At 45.5% G+C, this 17,644-nt stretch overlaps 1 protein-coding gene across 2 annotated transcripts in view; it reads left to right on the top strand.

Annotated features, from left to right (window-relative positions):
- Positions 1 to 17,644, top strand: part of TNR (tenascin R) — a 228,142-nt gene that overhangs the window by 155,015 nt on the left and 55,483 nt on the right. For both annotated transcript variants that reach the window (XM_061383275.1, XM_061383276.1), the window contains 2 exons: positions 997 to 1,182; positions 17,482 to 17,571. In XM_061383275.1, the coding sequence (XP_061239259.1) occupies positions 997 to 1,182; positions 17,482 to 17,571 (276 nt within the window). The remainder of the gene's footprint in view (positions 1 to 996; positions 1,183 to 17,481; positions 17,572 to 17,644) is intronic.

The raw sequence follows: 17,644 nt of genomic DNA, 5'->3' as shown, positions 1-17,644 counted from the left end.
CAAGTCTCAAAGTCAAGACCTATTTAGAACTTTTTAAGTGGCAGTTTGTCAAGACAGCACCTTTTTACCCTGTAAGTTGTTTTATGTTGTTTCTGCCCAAATAAGCCTGCCAGAATGACCAGTCCTGGGAGAGAGAACCAGCCCCCCACAGTTGAGGGAGAGACCCCAATGCCAGAGGTCTTTTCATTACTGTGGGGTTCTTGGAACTCCAAGGAGCAGGCATGGGGGTGCCAGGTTGTTAGAACTCAGGGAGAATTGTGGAAGCACCAGTAAGTCAACCCAGGGTTTAGACACCTAATTTTGTACCAGTCCCCAAACTGTACACTTCCACATGCATTGTCTCATCTTTACAACTAGAAAAGCAGTATTCTTAGCCCATCTTACAGATGTAACCATCAAGGACCAGCCAGATGAAGGCTTGCCTATGGCCCCATTACATTTAGAATTAGAAGTGGAGGTCAAACTGAGACCTGACTCCAGAGCTGACTGATTTCCACTATATCACATCCCCTCTCTCTGTACAAACCTTTCAGCATGTCTATGCAAGTAAATCCAAGGGAAGACATCTTATACTTCAAAATCTTGCAACCAATCCTCTGTTTTGCTGCTTGGTGATCAAATTTGAAATTACACTCTTTCATCTCAATTGAGTGCCATCTCTGATATCCTCCTTCCGGGAATTCCCTTAGTCTCAGGCTTAAGATACTAACTAGTTCATTTTTCAATTTCTAGAACACCACTAGAACTTCTGAATGGGAATGGGGAATGTGTAAAGTGTATTGATGTCTAACTACCAAATAAAACTCTCCAGCCTGCCCATGGAATCTGTCATGGCCAACCTGGCAGACCAAAAGCTAAGGGGCAACCCCTGGGGTTCACTCAAACAAAAGGCAGAGGGTGAGATGTGGGCTCTCACCGCAGAGCCTATTCAAGTTCAAGATGCATGGCAAATGCACATTATCCTGTGTGATGTTGGTGATGTCTTTTTTTTTTAAGAGATTGATGCCCCCAAGAACCTGCGGGTTGGTTCCCGCACAGCAACCAGCCTTGAGCTCGAGTGGGACAACAGTGAAGCAGAGGTTCAGGAGTACAAGGTTGAGTACAGCACCTTGGCGGGTGAGCAGTACCATGAGCTGCTGGTCCCCAAAAGCATCGGACCAACCAGCAGAGCCACACTCACCGGTGAGTAAGCCCTGGCTCCTGGGGGCACGGCAGTTCCTGAGCTCCTCCCAGCCCTCTTCCCAGCCCTGCATGCCCACATCCAACCGTTGCCAAATCCCTCTGATATAATCCACCAAGTACCTATGGCATGTATCTACTGTTCTCCATCGCACTGCCATCCCCTGGTGTAAGCTACTATCACTTCTTGTCTCCACCACTGCAATAACCCCTCATTCTCTCCTGGCCCCTCCACTGTCCTCTTCACTCCATCGGTGATCTTTTCAAAGTACATTTCTAACTATTGTGCATCCATTTCAAGGACTTCAATTGCTTTTGTGATAAACTCCAAACCCTCCCATGGCTTTGGTTTCCCTACCATCTTCTCCAGTCTTTTCCATCTCCCATATCTCCTGGTGCTCCCAGTGTTCGAGGCCCACAGGCCTACTTTTTTTAGTTCCTCAAACACCCTCCTGCCCCAGGGCTTGGCACATGCCATTCCCTCTGCTTATCAGGCTCTCTCCTCCCACATCTCGCTTCACCTCATTATGGCAGCTTCCCTTCCAGCTCTCAGTTCACCTGTCACTTCTCTGGAACCCTGACTGGTTCCTAGGTGAGGTCAGGTCATCCTGCCTGGCAATGTTATCTTGCTGATGACCCCTCACCTCACAGCACTTCTCAAGTTATCCTTGTGCGCTTGTGGGTATGATTATTGGGTTGTTGATCTCCAGCTTAGACTGAAGCTCTGTGAAAGGGGGCTCATGTCTGGTTTTGATCACCATGATTCCCCAGCATCTAGCACAACATCTAGCACTTCCTAGGTCCTGGATAAGTGGTGAATGAATGGATAAATGCATGCATGAATGAATGAGAGCAACTGCACACAAGCTACAAGAAGCCAGTGATAAGCTGATAAATTAAGAGCCTGGTCATGCCTTCTGCACCCTGTAAAGCGTGTGAGTGAGGAGTTGTTGAAAGGTCTTAAATAGATGATGCAGTGCAGATCTGTACAGCTACAGTGGAGATCAGACAGGAGGCGGGCAAGGTCAGAGGCAGACAGTGGTCAGGAGGCTGTTTGGAGTCAGGGAGAGATAATGGTGGAGTGAACTAACATGATGCTCCAGGTCACCATGGTGCTTGGCTGGGGAGCATTCTGTGTCCCCATGTGGATGTGGAGCCCAGCTAGTGCTCTTCCTGGGCCTTAGACACACCCATCCAGGAAAACCTACCTCTAGGCTTTGCTGAAAGGTAGATGGCTGGAAATGGGGGTACAGTTTTTAGATGGAGACTGTACAAAACAGCTATGGACCAGAGGCCGGTGGTGTGCTGACAGAGACTTTGTTTATCCTGTGTCTTGGCTTCTCGCAAAAGCATTTGTCATCTCGATAGACCAGGGATCCACAGCAAAGACTGCGTAGAGTAAACAAGGGCAGGATAATCAAAGCTGTTTTCCTCCTGAACTGAAATCCCAGACTGCCTTGCCAAATGAGGCTAGTTAAAGTAAATATAATAAATGCTTTTTCCAGACAGACGTACTCCTGAAAACACAGAAAAGAGATGGAAAGATATGCTGACCAAGCAGGTTAATGGGGGTGAATTAAACATAGCAGGAACAGACCAGCTGGCATAGGGCCTTTCCAGAGAGCTGGAGACATTCACAAAAATTAAGCTAAACAAAAAAACCTGCAATGATACAAGAGGGAACTGGTTCTAGGCACAGCGTATCCCTGCCCAGAGCCGCAGGCTGCTTTGGCAATTACCAGCTTTACAAAGATGATGGCTTGATGTTCGGATGGAGGATACGCTATAAAATCATGGGATATAGAGAAGAATTCACTCACATCCTAGTTATTATTTCCCATTAGTGGAAAAAAAGAAGATTCTACATTCATTGGTCATCTGTTATCCCAGGGAGCTTCACATAGTTTTAGCTTATTTCATCTTCACAACAACAAGACTCACGAGGGACATGAGAACGAAAATATTGCCTGCCATATCAGTCAACTAAGGTGCCATCAGCCATCGCATTACAGCCACCCCAGTCATCATCCCCATTTTACAGATAAGGAAACTGAGGCTCAGAGAGTTTGGAAACTTGCCCGTGTCCCCAAAACTACCAAGGGAGCCATGAAAGGCAGTTGTGAAGCCTAGTCAAAAGCTCCCATCCATTTTCACAGCTGCTCTTACTAAAGAAGCAACAGCAAAGGAAGGGTCAAATTTTAAATGTTGCAGACTTCCAAGGAATGGGAAGATTATTATCGAGGAGTGAACTCAGAGATATTGGTTTTTTTATTTGAGTTGGGCTTATGAAATAAAACTATAAATATATATTACATATAATTATCCCAGGGAGCTCACTGCTGGGAAGATTTATAAAGGCAAATAGCCTTATGTGATTTAAAAAGGGATTATAGGCATGTAAGGAAATCAAGTATGTCTGTACTTGCTGAGATGCCGATTACAAGGATCACTGGCGCTCTTACTATGGTGTCTAGGGAAAGAGAAGGAAGGACCCTGCTGGAGGCAAGGCAAAAAGAGGGAGAAGTTTGATCCCAGCTCTTAATAGTTGTGTTTTCTCCCTCACTGTCCTACCTGGATGCTAAAAAGGAGAGTTTTTCAGCTCCCAAGACTTGTTTTGGGATTTTTTTGTTGTTGTTCTTGTTCAATTTGTTTGTTTTGGGTTCCCAGCAAGTTATTTGCTTGTATATATAAAACAGGACTCTGGGCACGGTGGGAAGGACAATTCCAGGCTCATCTGAAGCAATTCCTTCCTGGCCAGAAAGCGCAGGAAGGACTAGAAACTTCAGCTCTGCCTATCCCCACCCTCCCTATCCCTTAGTCAAAAACAACTGCAACCATAACAGAAGGTACCATCTCTCCTGCCCCATTTTATTTGAATGCTCAGTCCCATGGGACACGTTAAGAGCCAAGACTCTAAACTCTGTGTGTGTGTGTTAGTTGCACAGTCATATCCAACTCTTCGCAACCCATGGACTGTAGCCCACCAGGCTCCTCTGTCCATGGGATTCTCCAGCCAAGAATATTGGAGTGGGTAGCCATTCCCTTCTCCAGTGGATCTTCCCAACCCAGGGATTGAACCCAGGTCTCCTACATTACAGGCAAATTCTTTCCCATCTAAGCCACCAGGGAAGTCCTAAGACTCTACATCTAGGCTCAACTACATCCTGTGTGGTTTGGAGCCATTGATATGACCTTTCTAAGCTTCTGTTTCATCATATGTAAAAGGGGAATGTTGCCACCTGCCTCATAGCATTTGATGGGGCTTTAGTGAGATCATGAACTTAATGAATTTAAGGCCATTCTTCTAACATAGCAAAGTACTCAATACTCAGATGATGACAATGATGATGATGAATAAGGACACAGAGGAGGAGGTCTATGAGCTAAGAGATGGTTTGAATTGACACCCTGTATAAGTACGGCACAGAGCAGATTCCCAGCTTCTCAAAGTGGGGTGTGTGGGGGGACCTGTGGCAATGGGCAGAATCCTCTCCACCTAGATCTATAGAATCAGAGTCTGCATTTTAAAAGCTCCTTGGGGATCTGTGTGCACATTAATGGGCAAGAAGCACCAAGTTTGAGCATGGCTTCTTCTTTTTTTTTTTAGATTACCAAATTTTCATCACTGCCTTTTAATGTTTTATTAATTTTTATTGGAGTATAGTTGCTTTACAGTGTTGTGTTACTTTCTACTGTATAGCAAAGTGAACCAGCTTTATGTAAAGGAATGGATAAAGAATATGTGGTGCATATAACAATGGACTATTACTCAGCCATAAAAAGGAATACCTAGAGCATGGCTTTTGAAATCGCCCACTTAGGCTTGAGACCAACTTCATTGATGTGTGTCTTTGGCAAATTGCTTCAATTTCTGTGTTTCTGCTTCCTGGCCCAAAGGACATCAGGTCTACCTCACAGGTTGTTTTGAGGATTCAATGAAATCATATTTATTTATGTATCTGAGCACTGGCACATAACAAACATTCAGTAGTCATTTAACCTTTTATAGTTTTTAATCCCTACAAAGCTCAGCCTGGGTCCCTTGCAACCTGGCCTCTGCCAGGCACAAGTTCACACGCCCTTTATTCTCAGAGTTAGGTGACTCCAAGTCCCTCAAGTTCTATGGCACCTGTACTGGATATTCTTTGCAGAAGCCCTGGTCTCTGCAGCCACCTCGTACCCCTTTACTGTGGAACACAGGCCCTTCCTGACCCCAGGGCTCAAAGTCACACAGAGACCTCACAGCACCTCCCCACCCCACCCCACCTCCCCCATCATATAACCACCTCCCCCCACCCCCACTTTGCAATGCAGAGGCCAGGCTGGGGCACAGAATACCAAACCTTTCTTCTCCATTGGTCTCTCCAGGCGATGCCCAGGAGTATGGATTTGTTTCTCAGCGACAGACTCCATGACTACAATGATTTTTCTCTCTGCTCTGGTAGCTTCTATATCTTTAATGATAAGTCTTTTTTTGTAGGCTCAGCCTCTCAGCCTGGGGGCTTCCCAGGTGGCACTAGTGATAAAGAACCCGCCTGCCAGTGCAGGAGACATAAGAAATGGGGGTTCGATCCCTGGGTTGGGAAGACCCCCTGGAGGAGGGCATGGCAACCCACTCTAGTATTCTTGCCTAGAGAATCCCATGGACAGAGGAGCCTGGCAGGCTACAGTCCAAGGGGTCGCAAAGAGTCAAACACACCTGAGGCTACTTAGCACTCACGCACTCAGCCTGGACCACGTCTGCTTGGCCTGTGTTCCATACCTGGAGTCCCAAAGGGGTCCCTGAGTGTTATATAGGCTCACCACTCACTGACTTCCCTCTAGGTTAGATCTGGCAGCAGGTACCAGGGACTGGCACCACCACTGTTTTCTGAAAAGCAGTGACAAACCATAAACCATACAGAAAACTCCTAGTGGAGGGAGAGTGGGAGGAAGTGAGGAAGTGGGGGTGGGGAAGGAAGGAGATCCTCATTGTTTGAATGGACTTTGTTTAAAAAAACAAAACAACAACAATAAAACCCTGCCTGAGATCGATGCAGATTATATGCAGATTATAAACACTGCTCTGGCCTGTGTCTGAGGGGACTCTATACCCTGCGCTCTGAAGAGCCTGTGGCTGCAGTGTTCTGTGGACAGGGGAAGGGGGTGTCTTCAGCCATGAAGAGTCTTGCCTGGTCGCCCTCAGGAACAGGAGCCCACATTTGAGGACCCCTGTGGTCAGGAGAAGGGCAAAAGGAGCTGGCCCGTAGGGCCAAGTGAGCCCTAGGCTGTAACCCAGCTCTGGGGACCTGGCTGTCACCTCGTCTCCATGGGGCAGCCCCTGAACACCTCTTGATGGCACCTCCTCACCAGCTGCCTCTGCATGGCAACCACCTGGATCTCCAGTCCACAAGCTGCTAATCAGAAAAATCATCCACAGGGTTAGGAAATCCAGGGGCTTAGAGATTCCTACAGACCTCATGGTGTAACACCAGACCGCAAGAAAACAAAGACCTGCAGCCAGCCACACACGACATCCTCACACACTCACACACATACAAACACACCAGTACAGGGCTGATGTCTACAAGCATGCCCCAGTCAGCCCTACGAGTTGCCGCCCTCCAGGCTTCTGGTGGCTGGGGAAAGAAAAGCGAGGCCTCGACCAGAGCCCGCTTTGTTTCCTTGGGGCCCCAATGGAGGTCTCGTGGTGAGAAGAAGGGCTCCTAGAGGTGCTTGTCCACAGGAGGACTTTCCACGGAGAAACCCAAGACCCCCTTAAAGGAGTCCAGCTGGCAAATCAGTGCCAATGGAGGCACTTGATGTTCACTTCATCCTGTCTGCACTCCCTGACATGCCAGGGCACAGGCCCCAGACCCAGCGCCAGACCTTCAACACCCTGCAGGCTCTTCTGGGGAGGAGGAGCTGGGCAATGGGCCTGGGGCCGGGGCCAGATGGTGCTCAACCTACTTTGGGCGAAGTCACAGTGACCCCAAGTGGTCACTTTGGTAAGGCACCCTCTGAGCATGGCTCCAACTCCCAGGGGCTGCAGAGACCCAAACAGAAGAAAGGACAGAAAGAGCGGAGGCTTCCACGCAGTCCTCACAGCTGGCGCCTCCGGGCCTCTGCTCCCTATTTGCACTAAGGGGCTGATACGAGGGGACCAGGAGTCAAGCCAGGTGGGAATTTTTCTGTTTCTGCTTTGACTTCTTCAGCAGGGAATGCTTGTTTACAGCAAAGACCCACAGGTGGGATGTTCTTGTAGGACAGAGGGTGATGACCCATGTTCCTCATTAATCCCACTGGCAACAAAAAAGCTGTATATGAGAACAGTCCTTGGTGATGATTTTCTGTTTCAAACATAAGTTTGTAGGACCAGTCCCTTCCTTAAGTCAGCATGGAGTCTTCTCTTGATGCTTGAACATCATCCACACCCTCAAATCAGGGAGGTGTCCTCCAAAGCCTTTCTCATTCAGGGAACCCTGGAGAAGCATCTACCATTCCCCTCAACAAGATCAGAAGGGGGAAGCCTGAGAGGTTAGGCCCAGAACAGCAAAAAGTAGATTGTTGCCTACCTGGCATGATTTCAGGGGTTCCCAGAAGATCCTCTGTCTCCAAATATCCCCCCATCCGTGAAACCATCTATGAAATCCCCTGCTGGAGATTTCCCTGTGAGAAGCCCTATATTGGGTCCTTGGTTTTCATGAATTCTTTTACCAGATACACATTTGCCTGTGTTATTCCCTCAGCCTGCAATGCCCTTTCCCCAACCAAATATCACCTGATCATTCAAACTCAGCTCAGATATTCTCTCATAGAAGTCTTCCCAGCATCACTGTTGCCCCTCCCATGCTGCTTCTACGCATTATACCTTTTTTCACTATACTACATACTGAATTAAAATATTAAAAAAAAAAATCAAGTCGCTTGACCCAAAGACCTAAGAGTATAGTGAGGAGACTAACAAGAAAACTAACAATAACAACATAGCAGCATGGTTGTTAGGAAAACTAAGAGAGTAACTGCGAACTCCCTGGGGAGGGTCCCTGGTTTGCCCCTCCCTTTAAAGACAGATGTCTTTCTTTTCCTTTAAAGGTTTTGATTTTTAACATTTATTTACTTTTTACTGCACTGGGTCTTTGTTGCTGTGTGCAGGCTTTCTCTCGTTGCAGTGAGGGGGCTACTCTCGAGCTGCAGCACGCAGGCTTCCCACTGTGGTGGCTTCTCTTGGTGGGAGCACCTGCTCTAGGTGCATGGGCTTCAGTAGTTGTGGCACACGGGCTTAGTGGTGCTATTTCAGTAGTTGTGGTACCCGGGGCATGTTGGATCTTCCCAGGTCAGGGGTCAAACCCGCATCCCCTGTATTGGCAGGCGGATTCCTAACCACTGGACCACCAGGGAAGTCCAAAGGCAGCATCTTTTAATGCACTCAGTTCAGTTCAGTCCCTCAGTCATGTCAGACTCTTTGCAACCTCATGGACTGCAGCACACCAGGCTACCCTGTCCATCACCAACTCCCAGAGCTTACTCAGACTCATGTTTGTCCATAGAGTGGGTGATGCCATCCAACCATCTCATCCTTTGTCGTCCCCTTCTCATCCTGCCTTCAATCTTTCCCAGCATCCGGGTCTTTTCAAATGAGTCAGTTCTTCACATCAGGCGGCCAAAGTATTGCAGTTTCAACTTCAGCATCAGTCCTTCCAATGAATATTCAGGACTGATTTCCTTTAGGATGGACTGGTTGGATCTCCTCGCAGTGCAAAGGCTCTCAAGAGTCTTCTCCAACACCACAGTTCAGAAGCATCAATTCTTAGGCACTCAGCTTTCTTTATAGTCCAACTCTCACATCCATACATGACTGATGGAAAAACCATAGCTTTGACTAGACAGACCTTTGTTGGCAAAGTAATGTCTCTGCTTTTTAATATGCTGTCTAGGTTGATGATAGCTTTTCCTCCAAGAAGCAAGCATCTTTTAATTTCATGGTTGCAGTCACCATCTGCAGTGACTTTGGAGCCCAAAAAAATAGTCTCTCACTGTTTCCATTGTTTCCCCATCTATTTGCCATGAAGTGATGGGACCAGATGCCATGATCTTAGTTTTCTGAATGTTGAGCTTTAAGCCAACTTTTTCACTCTCCTCTTTCATCAAGAGGCTCTTTAGTTCTTCTTCACTTTCTGCCATAAGGGTGGTGTCATCTGCATATCTGAGGTTATTGATATTTCTCCTGGCAATCTTGATTCCAGCTTGTGCTTCATCCAGCCCAGCATTTCTCATGATGTACTCTGCATATAAATTAAATAAGCAGAGTGACAATATACAGCCTTGACGTACTCCTTTCCCGATTTGGAACCAGTCTGTTGTACCATGTCCAGTTCTAACTGTTGCTCCTTGACCTACATACAGATTTCTCAGGAGGCAGGTCAGGTGGTCGAGTATTCCCATCTCTTTAAGAATTTTCCATAGTTTGTTGTGACCCACACAGTCAAAGGCTTTGGCATAGTCACTAAAGCAGAAATAGATGTTTTTCTGGTATTCTCTTGCTTTTTTGATGATCTAACTGATGTTGTCAATTTGATCTCTGGTTCCTCTGCCTTTTCTAAATCCAATTTAAACATCTGGAAGTTCACAGTTCACGTACTGTTGAAGCCTGGCTTGGAGAATTTTGAGCATTACTTTGCTAGCGTGTGAGATAAGTGCAATTGTGCGGTAGTTTGAGCATTCTTTGGCATTGCCTTTCTTTAAGATTGGAATGAAAATTGACCTTTTCCTGTGGCCACTGCTGAGTTTTCCAAATTTGCTGGCATAATGAGTGCAGCACTTTCACAGCATCATCTTTTAGGATTTGAAATAGCTCAACTGGAATTCCATCACCTCCATTAGCTTTGTTTGTAGTGATGCTTCAGCGAACTAAATCCCCAACCCCAGTTTGGTAGGCTTGAACTTCACAGATATTCTGGAGATGAACCCAGGGATTTAGAGATGGAAAGGTTCCATATTTCTGAATGCCCATGTGAACCTAACCAAGCCTGCAGACCCCAGGAGTCTTATTCATGCTTTTGCTGGCAAGACACAGCAATCTCAGTTTCTTGGGCCTCCTTCTCCCACTACTTTCCTGCCAGCAGCAGGAAGCATGAAGAACAGGCCTCCTAGACAGAGGGAAGTGAGTCATCCTGCCTTTATCCACCCACCCACGGTCCTTGCAGTGCAGGTGAGAATCTGCTCATTGAGCTAGTTGGGCTCATTGAGCTCACAATTAGAGCTAGTTGCTCTCTGGCTCTAATTAATCTCTTCCTGTTCACCATGTCCCATCCTGCCCACTGGAGAATTCCATATCTCCACCCCTCAACCTTTCCTAATCTTGGCTAGCTTTCAAGATTCAATTCAAGTCCCTTCTCTAGAAAAGTCTTCTCTGGCTACTCCAGCCCAGCCCATGCTGATTTCATCCCCACTCTGAAATTGTTTTCTTAGTTAGCTTCCCATGGAGTGGTACCAAATCACCTTCAAATTCCAATTTGCTTACTCCATTTCCCTCTCCCAGCCTGTAAGACTCTTAGGGACCATGCAGTGATGTATCAGAAAGAACAATGAACCTGGATTCCAAACCCTGTTTCATTGCGTATTACCATTGTGACCTTGGTTTGAGAAATGGACTTCTCCAGTCCTCTGTTTACCCATAAGTAATGCCCTCCCAGCAGAGTGGAAAATAAGATATCATGTATGAATCTCTAAGAAACTAGTCAATCAATAATGGACCTCTTGGCTACCAGGCACTCAAAGTTCTCTTGATTTTTATCCCTCCTTTATTCCCTCTATTTCTTTCTTATTATTCTTGTAGATTACCCAGTGCCTGCAGCTCAGTACTTGGTATATTCTTGTTATTCAGTCACTAAGTCATATCCAACTCTTTGAGACCCCATGGACTGCAGTGCACCAGGCTTCTCTGTCCTTTACTATCTCCTGGAGTTTGCTTAAACTCATTGAGTTAAACTCTGTTGAGTCCATGATGCCATCCAACCATTTCATCCTCTGTCCTCCCCTTCTTCTCTCCTTCAACCTTTCCCAGCATCAGGGTCTTTTCCAATGAGTCAGCTCTTTGCATCAGGTGACCAAAGTATTGGAGCTTCAGGTTCGGCATCAGTCCTTCCAGTGATATATTCAAGGTATATATGGGTGCTCAATAAGTAATGAATATCCTTTTCAGTACAGATTTCTTTGTATCTCTTTAAGGACAAGGGTGATTCCATTCAGCTCACCCTTGTATCAAGTACACAACCCTGTGCCCAGCAGAAAGGAGACCATCAGTCATGTTTGCTGAGTGCATGAACGGTGTGCTTTGAGTGTTCAAAGAAGAATGGATATGCAGGGAAAGAGTTGAAGGAAGTGTCATCCCCTGAGTTGAACCAATGAAGTTCTATAAGAGATGGAGAGTGGTGGTTTCCCATGGGATGAATTTTCTGAGCTAGTGTTAAAAAGAGAGCAGAGCCATTCATATGCTACTACTTGCAGGAGTTGGACAGAAAGATAAAGGGAGCATTGATAGACAGCAATGGGGTCTTTAAAAAGTGAGAAATCCCTAGGAGTCTTCCAAGTGCTGATATATAAGTGTACCTGCTATGCCTTGGGTATGCATTTCCTTTTCCAGCAGAAAGTGTATTTTACCTGCTGGCAAAGAGCAACAATTCACTTGCAGCACAGGAAGAAAGCTGCTGAAAATCAAAGAAAAGCAGCAGGCAGGAACCTATAAGCGAGTCCCATTTCCCCATCCCCTAGACAGAAAGCTTGGAAAAAGAGCACTTTAAATTCTACTCTACACTTTTCTGGGAGAAGATGATTCCGTTGTAAATTATTGAACATTTCATTTAAGCTTCATAAATAAGAAACTCAGATGAAAACGGTACATGTTGGATCCGTTTGGCAACATATAATTTCTGTCTTCCTTCCTCAATCTGTCACCCTTCATCTACGTCGGAAAATTTCTACTTCATTATAGGCAATTGAAGGTCTCAATCAGTTGTCTGAGAGTAGTTTATGTCCCAAAGGTAATCTAATTTCTCCAGCCAAGTGTGTACCTGGGACTTGCGAACATACTGGTGGAGATAAATATGTGCTTTGAACAGATCTGGGGGGTGTTGCAATAGCCCAATTCAATCCAGTGACAGGTACCAGCCCAGACATGGGCCAGCTCCTTGCTGACACCTGGACTCCCTAAATCCCTGGTTTCATCAGACTCAGTGGGCTAAGCTTCAGCAAACTGACAACAGGTGTGCCGAGGACCAACCTGTATCTGTCTGGGGCACACCAAAAAATGACTCCAAATTCTGGAATAGTTCTCTGAGCCAGGTAATAATGCTATGGGCTACTCTTACGATGCACCAGGTACTGTGCTTTCTCTACATTGGCTCATTGAATCCCCAGGACCCTCTGAGATAGACGCTATTACTCTTACCATTCTACAGAGAATAAAGCTCAAAGATATGAAGGAATCAGAGTTACACACGTATGTTTGGTCGGCACAAAAGTATTGAGGTTTTGCACTGTTGGACTTTGCCATTCAATATTGGAATACATTCTTAAATAAATGTGGTTATGTTATACATCATTTTAATGCATATTTCTCACTTTAGGTTTTTTGCTAATGACATTACTTGCTGTGTATTTTATATGTATTTTAGACTATGGAAGTGATATTAGACAAAAATCAAATTTGAGTGATTTTCTTATTTGAGTTCAAAACGGGTTGTAAAGCAGCAGAGATAACTTCCAAATCAACAACCCATTTGGCTCAGGAACTGCTAATGAACGTACAGTGCAGTGGTGGTTCAAGAAGTTTTGCAAAAAAGATGAGAGCCTTGAAGATGAGGAGCATAGTGGCTGGCCATCAGAAGTTGACAACAATTGAGAGCAATCATCAAAGCTGACCCTCTTACAACTATGTGAGAAGTTGCTGGAGAACTCAACATCGACCATTTTACGGTCGTTCAACATTTGAAACAAATTGAAAAGGTGAAAAAGTTCAATAAGTGGATGCCTTGTGAGCTGACTAAAAGTTAAAAAAAAAAAAAGTCATTTGGAAGTGTCATCTTCTCTTATTCTGTGCAACAAGAAACCATTACTTGATCGGATTGTGATGTGTGATGAAAAGTGGATTTTATATGACAACTGACAATGACCAGCTCAGTGGTTGGACTAAGCAGTTCTAAAGCACTTCCCAGAGCAAAACTTGAAAGCACCAATGAAAGGTCATGGCCACTGTTTGGTAGTCTACTGACCGTCTGATCCACTACAGTGGGATTCAATTCTGAATCCCAGGGAAACCATTACATCTGAGAAGTATGCTCAGCAAATCAATGAGATGCACCAAAAACTACAATGCCTGCAGCTGGCACTGGTCAACAGAAAGTGCCCAGTTCTTCTCCACAACAATGCCCAACCGCAGGCCACACAACCAACGCTTCAAAAGTTGGACGAATTGGGCTACAAAGTTTTGCCTCATCCACCATATTCATGTCACTACTCGCCAACCATCTACCACTTCTTCAAGCATGTGGACAACTTTTTTCAGGGAAAACACTTCCACAACCACCAGGAGACAGAAAATGCTTTCCAAGAGTTTGTTAAATCCCGAAGCATGGATTTTTACACTATAGGAATAAGCAAGCTTATTTCTCATTGGCAAAACTGTGTTAATTGTAATGGTTCCTATTTTGATTAATCAAGATGTGTTTGAAATGAGTTACAGTGATTTAAAATTTACAGTCCAAAACCCCCACAATTACATTTGAACCAACCTAATAGAAAGTGGCAGAACCTAAATATTAATGTCCAGCAGACCTCAAAGTTCACCTCCACCAGTGTTGACACTTTATTTTTTTTAGTATTTGTTCATTTTTTATGTTTGACTGAGCCAGGTCTCAGTTGTAGCATGCAGGATCTCTGCTGCTTCACGTGGGATCTTCTGTCGGCAGTGCGCAGGCTCTGGAGTGCGTGGGCTCAGTAGCTGTGACTCACAGGCTTAGTTCCCCATTGACATGTGGAATCTTAGTTCCCCAACCAGGGATGGAACCCACATCTCCTGCATTGGAAGGCAATTCTTAACCAATGGACCACTAAGGAAGTCCCAATGTTGACACTTTAGAGAAAGAAAGAACTAAAGGTAAGGAACTGACTGGAGCGGGTTTGAGAAGAGGAAGAAAGGGGCTGATTCTAACACTTTCTGACCTGAGAGCCTGGTCAGTAAGGCCTGGTAGGTTCTGCCTTACCCGGGCATGGAGGGGCTCACTGCACAGGCTGTACTAAAATGACACTGAGGAGGCAGTGCAGAACCCTCTGGCTCTCACACATCATTCACCTTCCTGAAACCAAGCCCTTGTTAAGGAAGGGTTGCTTGATGCATTTCCTGTCAAAATCGTCCCTCTTCCTTCAAGGCTCCTGGGAGGTCACAACTGCTCTGGAGAGGGGAGGAACTGAAGGGAAGAGTAAGGCATTCAGTCCTAAAAGCCCTGACCCCTGAGGCCAGAAGCCAAGGGTCATCTCCAGCTGGTCGCAGACTTACTCTTTGGCTTGTGTGTGCGCTTAGTCGCTCAGTCATGTCCGACTCTTTTGTGACCCTTTGGACTGTAGCCCGCCAGGCTCCTCTGACCATGGGATTCTCCAGGCAAGAAGACTGAAGTGGGTTGCCATGGCCTCCTCCAGAGGATCTTCCCGACCCAGGGACTGACCCCAGGTCTCCCACATTACAGACAGATTCTTTACCACCTGAGCCACCAGGGAAGTCTGAAATGTTTGTGTCCCCGCCACATTCCAGTGTGATGGTATTAGAAGAAGGAGCCTTTGAGAGATGACTAGGTCATGAGGGTAGAGTCCTCACGAATGGGACTAGTGATCTCGTAAAAGAGACCTCAGAGAGTTTTCTTGGTTTTTTGCTGTATGAGAACACAGTGAGAAGATGGTCTATGAACCAGGAAGCAGGAGCTCACCAGACATCAAATCTGCTGGTGCCTTGATCTTGAACTTCTTAGCCTCCATAACTGTGAGAAACACATGTTTGTTGTTTGAGTCACCAGCCCATTGCAGCCTAAGCAGATGAAGACACCATGGGCCAACAGAGATGGAGACTGGAGTGCTGCAGCTGGAAGCCAAGGCATACCACCAAGCATTCCCAGCAGCTACTAAGCATTCCCAGCAGCTACTGGAAGTTAGGAAGAGCCAAGAATACTCTCTGTTTAAAGCCTTTGGAAGGAGCATGGGTCTACCCACACCTTGATTTTGGCCCTCTAGACACCAGAACTGGGAGAGAATACATTTCTGTTGTTTTAAGCCACCAAGTTTGTGATCCTTTGTCATGACAGCCACCCAGGTCTCCCACATTGCAGGCGGATTCTTTACTGACTGAGCCACCAGGGAAGCCCAAAATGTTTGTGTCCCCCCAAAATTCATCTATTGTAATCCTCATTCCAGCGTGATGATATTAGGAGATGGAGCCTTTGGGAGATGACTAGGTCATGAGGGGAACTAATGCAGATGGGGAAAAGACTCCCCATCTCACATTCCTCATGAGGTTGTGGTAAAGGTCAAAACACAGTCAGATCACCAGAGCACTGAGGAACCTAAATGGGAAGGAAATCCAAAAAAGATGGAATATATGTACATGTATAGCTGATTCACTTTGCTGTACACAGAAACTAATACAACACTGTAAAGCAACTGCATTCCTATAAAAAAAATTTTTTTTCAAAAAACAGGTAGTTTGAAAAGAACAAGTGTTATTATATAAATGCAGAACAGCATGATCATCAATCTTGGTTCTAGTTGAGCCTACACAAAGAGATACCCAAAAGGATTCAGACTGACAACAAGGGACCCACAGATGATGATTTGATCTTGTTGTATTTTTTTTACAGTTTCAGTCTTAATTAATGAGGGTGAGTTTGATGCTAGTTTGGTGCTAGAATAAAGGCCCCCAAAGATGTCTGCATTGTAATCCCTGGAATGTGTGACTATGTCGTCTTACACTGACAAAAGGAAGTTATAGATGTAATTAGGTTAAGAATCTTAAGATGGGAAGACTATCCCATGCTAATCAAGACCAGTGTAATCTCAAGGATCCTTTTTAAAAGGATTCAGAGAGATCAGAGTAGAAGATGGAATCATGGAAGAAGAGCTCAGAGAAAAAAACAGATTCAAAAAAATGTTATACCTCTGACTTTCAAGATGGATTATGAGACCACAAGCCAAGGGATGCCGGCGACCTGTAGAAGCTAGAAATGGTAAAGAAATAAATTCTTTCCTAGAGTCTCCAGAAAGAATACTGCCCTGCCAAACTCCTGAACTGTAAAATAATAGATGTATTGTTTTGAACCACTAAACTGTGGTAATTTGCTGCAACATAAATAGGAAAGTAATGTATCTGTCAAACTGGTTGAACTGAAAATGAATGTGGGTAAGAGGATAGGGAGACACCCCAGATAATTCTAGATATTCTAGGAGATCCCCAGTGATCCTTTGTATTGAACCCTAAAGAATTTCCCTTGATAGTTGGGAAGTTTTTTTCCATTTTCTCCAGCTCCCTAGGGTCCCCCAGAAGTCATCCTCACATTGAAGTGCCCTTGGTAGCTACTACAGGGCACTACATCCCCTTACATTAAAGACCCTACAGCCTTGAGCTCAGTGAGACAGTGCATCTACAGTTGCTCCCCAGAAAGGATGCAGACATATGGCATCCATACGGCCTCAGTCCCTGTCTATAATAGGTGCAGCTTGTTCTTCATCCACAACGTTCAACAAATGCTTTACAGGCTTATGTCCATACGGTCCTCAATTACACACTTCCCCAATGCAGTGTAAGCAAGAAATCTCCTCACCAGTTGTAGCCAACCTGAGACTCTAAGTGCCTCAAGAAGACTTCCACAGCAGAGCACAGTTCTGAATGTCACTGACCAGGATAGCACCACTGCCCTCCCAAGGAGACCGGCAGCAAAAAGGAAGCTCTACACTGACCAGTTCATCCTCTTGACTTGGTGTGGATTTCCTATGTGGTGAAATTAGGATTTCCTAATAGGTAAAATGAGGAAATGGTAACCCACTCCAGTATCCTTGCCCGGAAAATTGCATGGACAGAGGATCCTGGCAAGCTAAGTCCATGGGGTCATAAGGAGTCAGACATGACTGTGCGCACATGCAATGCAAATGGATAAAATTAGGAGGGAATTAAACACGAGATCTGAACAGGATCTTAAGGTCATTTGCTCCACCCCATCCAAATTCAGCCTTCCCCATCCCTGACATACGTGGGATAACATTTGTTTCTGCATCTACCAACAGATCTGGTGCCTGGCACTGAGTATGGAATTGGAATATCTGCCATCATGAACTCACAGCAAAGCGTACCAGCCACCATGAATGCCAGGACTGGTAAGTAGGAAGACTGGTGTGGAAAGAGACCAGGACGCTCTGACCTGAGGGCCATCGAGGACTGGTCAGATGG

The sequence above is a fragment of the Bos javanicus genome, chromosome 16, assembly GCF_032452875.1.
Source record: "Bos javanicus breed banteng chromosome 16, ARS-OSU_banteng_1.0, whole genome shotgun sequence".
NCBI lineage: Eukaryota > Metazoa > Chordata > Mammalia > Artiodactyla > Bovidae > Bos > Bos javanicus.
The sequence above is the reverse complement of the archived record's forward strand: the minus strand, read 5'-3'. Positions and strand labels throughout refer to the sequence as shown.